The sequence below is a fragment of the Lupinus angustifolius genome, chromosome LG06, assembly GCF_001865875.1.
Source record: "Lupinus angustifolius cultivar Tanjil chromosome LG06, LupAngTanjil_v1.0, whole genome shotgun sequence".
Taxonomy (NCBI): Eukaryota; Viridiplantae; Streptophyta; class Magnoliopsida; order Fabales; family Fabaceae; genus Lupinus; species Lupinus angustifolius.
The window spans coordinates 16,400,679-16,411,062 of record NC_032014.1 but is presented as its reverse complement, the minus strand read 5'-3'; the positions used below and the strand labels follow the sequence as shown (position 1 = coordinate 16,411,062).

The 10,384-nt window shown below is 33.9% G+C and overlaps 1 protein-coding gene across 1 annotated transcript; it reads right to left on the bottom strand.

The window, feature by feature from the left end:
- LOC109350070 (extra-large guanine nucleotide-binding protein 1-like) lies at nt 3,798-9,377 on the bottom strand. Its single transcript, XM_019591197.1, has 8 exons — nt 8,171-9,377; nt 7,933-8,070; nt 7,710-7,814; nt 7,438-7,623; nt 6,689-6,866; nt 5,960-6,201; nt 5,417-5,580; nt 3,798-4,591 (listed from the first exon to the last, which is right to left on the bottom strand). The coding sequence occupies exons 1-8, from the start codon at nt 9,257-9,259 to the stop codon at nt 4,009-4,011; spliced, it is 2,685 nt and encodes an 894-aa protein (XP_019446742.1). The 5' UTR covers nt 9,260-9,377; the 3' UTR covers nt 3,798-4,008.

Below are 10,384 nucleotides of genomic sequence, written 5' to 3'. Positions count from 1 at the left end.
CTCATAGTTTTGAGTTTGACTACAAGTGCAAAAGTATCTAAGTAATCTAGACCTCCAGTTTGATTGTGATCCTTAGCTACTAGCTTGGCTTTGTGTCTCTCTATACTTCCATCACACTTTACATGAGCTTGTAAACTCATTTAGATCCAATAGCTTGCTTACCATGAGGTAGGGCCATAATAGTCCATATACCATTTTGTTGTAGTGCATGCAACTCATTCTACATAGTTTGGACCCACTATTTAGACCTGATATCTTGATTGAATGTTTTTGATTTAGTATTAGTAATGATAGAAAAGGTATACTGCATATATGCATATGATAAAGAATTGTAGGATAATACATAATGTAGATGATGTTTAATGTGAAAAGGTGATACTGGAGAAGAAGAATTGGTTAAATTGCAATGAAAGTCTTGGAGGTAGGTGGGTGAGATATGTGTTATTTGGGATCTTTGGAGGGTAATTGGGATAGGCAATAAGGACACATTGGTAGTGTGAGGGTTGTTGGTTTTATATAGGAGGTAAAAGATAGGAAGTGGTAGAAGAATACTGTTGAATGGATAGTGAAGGTAAAGTGTGGGCAGAAAGATCGTGAGTTTTGTTTGTTACATAAAGAGGATCAAGATTTAGGAAAAAACGTTCATGATATGATTCTGGAATGGATTGTTGTCAAGGTGGTTATAGTAGGGAAAAATGTTCTCATAGAACTTGACATGTCTGGATACAAAAATCTCTCTAGATGATAAATCAATGAGTATGTATCCCTTAGTTCTTGATTTATAGCCTATAAAAATACATTTTCTGACTCATGGGTCTCGCTTAGTTCTATGATGAAAAAGAGTGGCTTCATAGCATAAGCTTCCAAAAACATTGAGATCCATTAGAGAAGAAGAGATCTAAGCAAAAGTATGAAAGGCGATTTATAATTCAAGGTTTGTGTGGGCAATCTATTAATCAAATACACTACATATCTAGCAGCATAGTTCCAAAAGGACTGGGCAAGCTGGAGCGAAAAAGAAGGGACCTAGTAACATCTCGGATGTGACTGTGCTTTCTTTCAACAACTGGATTTTTTTGAAGTGTCTTAACGCATAAAGTATTGTACACAATCCTAGACTCATCATAGAATTTAGGAATTAAGAATTTCATGCCATTATTTGTCATAACGATTTTAATTCTTTGATCAAACTAGACCAACACAAGCTGTAGAAAGTCTTTAACGAGATCCCTTGCATTTGTTTCAGATAGCATGAGAAACAACCAAGTGTGTGAAAATCATCAACAACAATTAAAAAATACTTGTGACCATGGATAGAAGGAACATTAATGGATCCCCAAATGTCCATGTGCACAAGTTCAAAAGTATGAGTAGTGACAATTAAACTATTAGGGAGGGGGAGTTTTGATTGTTTAGCTAAATGGCAAAAATCACACACTTTATTTGAATCAAATTTGACATAAGAGAATAGTTGGCATATGTGATGAAGTACAGAGTGTGAAGGATGTCCTAAACGAAAATGTCATACGTAAAAGAAGGAACAATAGAAGAATTCACATTATGAAATTGGGTCTTTTCTGGCTTAATGGTTTTGATGAGGATGTAGAGATGATATTTAACCTCAGCATGTCCAATCATCCTCAAGGTAGTCATATCTTGGATGACACAACAATTTTTATCAAAAGTAATGGCGCAATGAAGAAACTGAGGAGTTTATGAATTGAAACTAAATTGTACTTGAACTCTGGTATATATAGAACATTGTGAAGTAAAAGTATATCACTAAGGGAAACAGTCCCTGAATGTTTGGCAAAAACAAAGAATTCATTTAGTAACTTGATGAGAATAGACTTAATCCTTTGATAAGTGATAAAATTGGTAAGATCATTGGTTATATGATTAATAGCTCCTATGTCAAGTATTCAATAACTTTGTGAGATATCAATCTCACAATTACTCTCAACAATTTCTAAATTCCTTGTTGTTGCTTCAATTAGTTTTGTTTGAGGTTAAGCAATAGGACTACAATAATGAAGAAGGGAGAAAGAAAAAGATTATGAAGAAGGGAATAAAGATGGAATTTTCAAGGAGCTTAAGAAGCAAGGGATCTGTTGGAGGAAAACATTTTGTGAGGGAGAAGAGAAAGTAGGTGTACAACAAAGCTTTTAATAGAGGTGTCAAAATGAGCTATCCGGGCGGGTTCGGGTTAGTCCACATCATATTCGGGCTTAATTGGGTTAGGCTAAAAAGACCGGTTACAATTTATGCCTATCAAATTGTAGCCCAAACCCGCCCTAAGCGGACTGTGGGTTTGGCGGGCCGGCCCGCATAATATTAAAAAAATTATTTAAATTTTAACTTATTTAATCTATTTAATATATATATATATATATATATATAATTTGATATTAATGTATAACTTTTTAACATACTTCCTATGCCCAATATACCCAAACTTATAGATCTAATGTCTTATTTTTGAGTTAAGACGTGAAGTCTACATATATAATTTTTAACATAACTCATTAATTAAATATTTCATTTTTGTTGGACTCTCACTCTATAACATAATATACTTTGGACTTCACTATAATATATAAACTTTTAGACACTGTCAAAAATATTATCTTTTGTATGTTCTTTATCAACACTTTTATTATGAACTATTATATTAAATTTGGTTGTATGGAGTTCTCTATGAGAAAAAGTTATGTTGTCTTTTAGTTTTGTTGCAAAAGTTATTTTCTTTATTATATTTTTGTTGTAGAAGTTAAATCTAATTAGGTAGACAATTAAGAAATGAAAATTGAAATCTATATGATTTAATGTCTTCTAATTTGATTTGATATATTATTTTTTATTGGGCTTAAAATGATATTATGCAAAACAGGAAAAATAATATAATGTTTAACTTTATAACATTATTATAATTTATAAATATTTATGATATAGACGTTACTCTATTTTTTATTCAAAGTTCATAACATAATATTTATTATCTATTTTTATTGTAAGTTGTTTTGTAAAATAATTTTTACCTAAGGCTTATTACCAACCCAAAGGTTCCAAAAAAGATTAAAAAAATAAGGAAAAGTGGGTAGCCCGAGCCCCTAGGTAAGCCCGACCCAAACTCAGTTTTCATATAGTCGGGCTGGCCCGGGCTAAAAAGCCCTATGCAATAAAAAGTGTCTAAAATGATACCCAAACCCTATAAATTTTCGGGTTTTGTGGGCCGGCCCAACCGGACTGACCCTTTTTGACACCCCTAGCTCTCAATATGAGAGCTCTGATACCATAAAAGTTTTGTTGAAGAAGGAAGAAAGAGATACTAATTTCATATTTGATTTATTTATTGAATAAATTGAAGTTAGACTCAACTTTTTATAAACTATAACAGGATTACTAATAATAGAAATACATAGAACTAACTATCTAGATATAATCCTAGATAAGCTAACTAGATATAATCTAATACCAACAATATTCGACTTTCACTTCTAGTGTTTTTTTACATTTTAGTCAGGGCTTCAAAAATTTGGTAAGGACAATAAAAAAATTGTTTTAAATATAAATGTTTAAAACTTTAAATATTTAGTAATAAATGAGTCGAAAGTGCATCATATTCTTTCATTTTTGTTCCTTTTATTTAAAAGATTTCAAGTAACAAAGTATTAATGTAAAATGAAAATTTGGTCCTCTCACCCCTTACCCACTAGACTACGCCACCCAAAAATAAAGAATAGCCAATTTGCAACTTGTTTGTAAGTTGAGGTTGACTACAAATACAAGCATCAAAATGAATTAGAATATGACACCTTGATCAGTGGGACATGTTCTAACACACAACATACATTAACAGCTTGAAACCTACAGGTATCTGTTGCCTATTACAACTCCATAGCCTGTGGAAGAAATATGCTGCTATGTTACTACTACTAGTTAGCAATATATATGTACATTGACAGGATCAAAGCCATTGAGTAGTATGACTTATAACTCTTATCTGAACTAGCAATCAATAGAAAATGTACTCACCTCAGTGCTATATATCGAGTTGTTATCACTTAAGCTAAAATTTGGTCTTTCTTGGTTCCACTTCAAAATCTCCTTTGAATATTTAAGCGCTGCATCAACACTATCAGGCTCCAATCCCTTCACAAGTGACACATACAACTTTCTCCCAGTAAGAGACGAATAAAGCCTCTTAAACTTAACCGCTATGTAATGGGAAGCTAGCTGGCCGAAGGAGGGGTTGTTAATGTTGTTGCTGTTGCTGCCAGAACGATGGCGACTAGTTACGGGATGAAAATCAGAGAACCAGTCACACTGAGTCAGTGGAACCTGTTCTACTTTCTCCTCAAACTGATCTAATTTATTTAATATCAACAGGAAGTCCTTTTGCTCAAAAGTTGGATGAGTAACAATGGTTTCAAAAAACTTCCTGCTCAATATCATCTTGTTCCCGTCAACAGAAAACTGATCATAGTCGCTCAAGGCAACACAGAAGATGACCATTCCAACATCCTCAAACATCTCTAGCCACTTGCAATTTTCTCCTAGCCCTCTAGCATGTATTGTAAGTAGTTGGTACCTGTAAAGCAGACAAAAAGAGAAGTATTTAAACACAGCCATATGAGGTTGGTTTCTAAGTACATAAATTTCTCACTTGACTTTAAACTGACATATAAGGGACAAAAATAATATTTGCCTATAAATAGAAACACAAAATAAAATCAAATGATATAAAAGCCAAAGCTGATCATATAAATAAAGGACAGCCTAGTGCATGGAGAATTTACCTAGTGGGGTCTTAGGAGGGTAAATATAAATAAAGGATCATAAGCGAAAATATCATTTCCAGGATTTGAACTTGTGACCTTTTGGTCACTAATGATCATATAAATGCAGAGAATAAATATTAGCAGTGTTGGTCCATCTCTCTCGCTCCTACTTTACACAACCTATCTCCTATCCATTATATTAAATCTCTTAAGCAGAAGAAACTATCTATATAGGGCACATGAAGTTATTGTATTTCCAGCGCAGGCATAATACGACTGCTATATCACACTCATACTGATGGAAAGAACCTCCATTGACCATTGTGTTTGCCAAACATCATAAAAGAAAAAACATAGAAAACCAGATCTTAACATAATCACTCCAAAACATTTGGTGGAAATAGACTTTTCTTCCACTTTGCAAGAACAGTCCTAAATGTACCATGCTTGTTCTTCATTTAGTTTGTTTTCTGGTTGCGCTGTACATGCCTTATCAGCCCTTGGCATTTTCAGCCAATATATTATTCTACAAGAGCAAATAAATATAACTATAATAGCAGTTGGGTTAATCAGGTTCATAGCTTCTTATAACATTTCTGACATTTATAAAAATAGGCCCAAATATTTTGACCTACCTATCCAAAGAATCATGAAGGCCAGCAATGTCGACAGTTTCCTCAGGAGTTAAATGGGGAAATGAAAACTCCACACATGCCAGCCCATTGGACGAAGTAACTCCTTCGGCATAGAGGATGTCTAGATCTGATGGTTCATAATCATGCCTCAATATCTCAACAGCCTAAACAAAGACACTAACCCAACATTATTTTTCAAGAACAACAAATAGAAGGGAAACATATAATAAATTAAGGATCCAACACAGCAGAAATATTTGCAAAATGAATTTTATTCCGGCCAAATAAATGTGCTGGAGAGCAAAACAATCCTGCTTAGCCTTTTAAGACTCAATACATTAAACTTCATACTTCAAGATAAATGCTTCTACACAATGTCCGTTGCCGGATCAACTCTCTCCTTGCCTGAGAAAATATCCTTTTATAATGGTATGTAACTATATGAACCACCACATATTCTCCTTAGCATTCATATAGTACCTCATGCAATTAAGTTGACCAGAGCAAATGAGCAAATTAACTCAGCAAAAAATGATCTATTACCCTTTCTAGGAAATAACTGGCAACACTTGGTAGCATTTCTATTTCACTTCTTCTTTCATAGGTGGCCTTAAAGGCTGGAGCATTCCACAATTCCTCAATCAATGGTGCATATTCACGAGTAGCAGCTGGAAAGATAGCATCAAGTTTGCCCGAAGATATAGTTTTCAGAAGCCAATCAGAGAATGCTTTTAGCCTTGTGCCAATGGAATAAATTGTCTTGTTGTCAAGTTTTGGAACGGCTCCTGTTATGAACCATAACGTTACCATCTAGTCTTTTACAAAAAGGCAAGCTAAAGGTGAAATATAATTATCTCATATACTGCAATTTCTAATAATCTATTACTTTATTTACTTAATTGATTTGCATGTCATCATATTTGAATTCTACAAAAATGAACACGTTGTGCTATCTTAACAAACTTGACAAGCATACTACTCATAATTCTTTAAGCTGTACGATTATATTCAAGTTCAGTCCAAACAAGAATTATCTGTTTAAATAGATATAACTAAACTATGAATCACATACATTTCAAACCATGCTGCAACCCATTTGGACCAAACACCTAGATGGTGCAAATATGAATATGATACATACTAAGCCGTGTATATGGTGGTTTAAAAGGAAGAAAATTTGTGCTAGAGTCAGAATTCTAAAAGTTAAAAGTTAAAAAAATAGACATATTTCAGTTGCAAGAATGGATAGGATGAAGAAATATGAACGCATACCTGTGGTGTCAGGTTCAGAAGATTGACTTTTCTTTAAATTCCTCAAACTCTCATCTTCAAAACGCTCACGACCCTCGAGCAGTATGCCAAGATAGGCATAAACATTGGTCTGAATGGTCAACTTTATATTTTCTCGTTCTTCTTTTGAGAAGGGGACGCTTTTGTAAAGAATCTTGGCCTGATATAAACATTTACAAATCTATAAATACATTGATTTCTTGGCCTTTAGAAACAAGAAGTGCATTGAAAATTTTCAGCAAAGGAAACTGCCAGAAACTCAATCAGTAGATTTTTTCGGGTGGGGAAGTTAAAATTTTATTCCAAGGAGTTTAATAAACTAGCCCAAACATCATATGTAGCTGCACATGGATAAGAATTAAATAGCTTTTAAACATCTTAATACATTTTTATTGGAGCCAACACTGCTTTAAATGCTATATAATCATGTAATAAGTCCAACTATGGAGTTGTATGAGATGCAAGACATAACTGCACATCCAACTATACACAGCAAAACCCAACAGGATTGGCAATAACATAGCATCCAAAGTATATTTTTACTGACTCACTAGATTCATATTCATGTTCATGTTTAAACTTCAGACTGCATCCAGAAGCTTTTCACATGTCATTTATTCTAAGTGGCTTTAGAAATGATTATTTTGATGAACACGTCCAATTTAATCTTTCAAACTAAAAAAGCAAGTACCAACCATGACACTGACTCACTTATCAAATGATAAAATCACCTGCTTAAAAATGGTGCTTGTTCCGGACCCACCATAACCAACTAAGAGAAGCTTCTGAACTATTCCATGATCGAGGTACTCAGGAACTGTTCTGCTAATCGGATTGCATTGTTGTTCCCCATATACATTTGATGATTTCGGAGGAACTGGCAGGGATAGGCAAGAACATACAAGCTTCGTTCCAGCCTAATCAGTGAAACAAATGAGTGTGTAAATAATGCAAATATGCACTGGCACAGAATAAAATGAGACAAATACAAAGAAAAGGTTACCTTTCCCCATATATACCCTCTTGTATTTTTTTGTCCCTCTTCTTGATATGAACCATCTTCATTGACCCAAAAATGTGGGTTACCGGCACACTGAACTCCGGCCAACTGCCCAAACATAAAACAATTATTCAACAACCTTTTCTTATTTTCTTGCATAACAAACAAAAATCAGTCATTAAGGTAGATTCTTCAAAAAAGGTATTGCACAAATCAAAATCTCAACCTGCAACATGCGAACCTCTGCTTTGGTTATTTCCCTGCCATTAATGAAAACCTGTGTGTTTCCATTGCTAGCATCCGGTTTCATAGGACCTCCAACATTCAAATGGGGACTGATTATTCTAGAAGGCTTCTGCCCTTCCTATGAGATTCATACAAACAAACAATGATCTCAGCAAGTAAAACTCAAAAATTCAAGAAAGCACAATAGATTACGAGAAAAAAAAAACAAAGTAACATACCTTCCCCCAAAGACCGGAGACTTTATCATACCAATAATTTCCCGGCTTTAACTTCGCCGGAGGGTTAGCACAGTTCTGCAATGTCACAAGTTCCTCAAAACAAAGATGCTTTCCATTCACACAAATATACTCAGGTGGAAGCTGATTCACTTCACAAAACCTCTCAGCCTTCATTATCTGCCTAACCTCCAACTCATTAAGCAATCTCTTCAACATCCTCGAGCATTTCCCTAAACTTTGTCGTTTCGCCTCATCAATAGGATATCCAATACAAGTCACACATTTCCTTCCTTCGGGCATAGATCCCATCGCTCTCAACACACAATTCCCACAATACTTAGCATCACACACAATGCAAACCTCTTTCTCAGTGAACCTATTCCCTTTGAAGCATCGGTAGCATGAACCTTTCTTGCCCTTAGTTAAAGGCTCTCTCTTAAACAGCACCGTTTCACTCTCCTCATGTTCAAATTCATCACATAAATTATCTTCATTATTTGAATTCACAATGAAATTCACAACAGGTTCTATTTTAACATCATCACATTCAGGTTTATTGTTACAATTCTTATTCTTTAAGTAAGATAAACGATAATCTGAACTTAACACAGACTCATTTGAATCGAAATCGAAACTCTCTTTCTCACAATTCGAATTCTTCACCGCACTGGAGCTTCTCCATAAACTGTCGGAAATCTCACCAGAACGTTCACCGCCGCTGACGGAGCTGCTCAACTCACCAGATACCTCACAAGCATCGTTGCTACTCACCGTTCCGTCAATCACAGAAGTCGGAGAAACCGTTTGTTCGGAGCAATGCGTTTTGAGCTCGTTGGAGAATCTAGAACTCCGGTGGTGCTCCACCGTGAAGAGCGGTTGCACCACCGGCAAAAACAGAGCGTCGGAGAAAGAAGCCTGAGCGGCGACAACAGCGGCCACCGGAATATTATCGACGCTTATCGGCACCACCTGGGGAAGATCATAGGCAGGTGATGGTCCATTGTACTCTACGGCAAATGAATACTCAACTCCGTTATCGTCGTCGGCCATCGTCGTGTTTCTCGCCGGCGACGACATCGTTGCCTTCATTTCCACGTTATGACAAAATAGAAGAATAAAACCAGCAAAAGCAAAAAAACAGAGCTCAAGCTTCGTACCAAAACAAGAAAATTAAATTTTCAAAATAAAGGAAAAGAATGTTTTTCTTTTCTCTAAAAAGTTGGCTAATAGTATATAATAAAAAAGGTGAGGGAGTGAGCTTTTTATCGAGAATTTAACATTAATGAAATTAAAGTGTGTGTTATTATTATACATGTAATATCTATATATTAATTTATATATAATTGGTAAACATTTATTATTCATTTGTAATATATTTTATTTTTTAAAAGATTTAATTATGATAGAATATAAATGGTAAATAATATAATGTCAGTCATACACTATTCACATATATATTTTTTAATTTTTATTATTACTAGTATAGTGATAGACATTTTATGTTTGTTGACTCACATTTATTTAGCGCACTTTATATTATATTTCTTTATTTTTATTTTAATTGTCAAAGTAAGGTGATTAATAAGTTGGTGTTGGTTAGATATGATAATATATTTTTTTATAGAAATTAAGAAGGGTTAAGTGTAAAATATGAAAAAGAAAATTATACCATGGTGATAATTATTATAGAAGAATATAAAAAACAGAAACATGATTATATGGTTTTTGTTATAAAAATAAAAATATGTGAAAGCCAAAACGGAGAAATACAAATTATATCATAATGTATGGTTATCTTGTGTTTATAAATATAGTCATGTCCTTGGAATGGGATATTCAAATTCGAACAAGTGAAAATGGACATAATGGGAACACAATAAGATTCCATGACAGGAAGCAGTGTGTCTTGTTGAGAGAAAAGGATAAATCAAGTAAAGTGAGGTGAAAGCAATAAAACAAAATTGAACATGAGTTTTGCTCGATATAAAAGTAGAAATTTTTACAATCTCTTTATTTTACTTTCTCTGTTTGAGTATAAAAGAAGATTCCTTGGAATACATTTGTTTGAATATGTGCATATTATGGAAAAAAAATTTATCTATTGTATTTCATTTGAACAAATATTATATGGATAGAAGTATAGTCATGTTTCATAAATAAAGAAACCAAATAGATCTATCCAAGTTATTTTTATTTTCTATTTTCAAATTTGTG

Bases quoted from the DNA above. Each gene is read 5' to 3' on its own strand.
- LOC109350070 (XM_019591197.1), bottom strand. From the start codon at position 9,259: ATGAAGGCAACGATGTCGTCGCCGGCGAGAAACACGACGATGGCCGAC. The intron at 7,624-7,709 runs GTAACCTTTTCT...TTCACTGATTAG, and splicing joins GAGGGTATATATGGGGAAAG to GCTGGAACGAAGCTTGTATG. The intron at 6,202-6,688 runs GTATGCGTTCAT...GGTTCATAACAG, and splicing joins TTCTGAACCTGACACCACAG to GAGCCGTTCCAAAACTTGAC.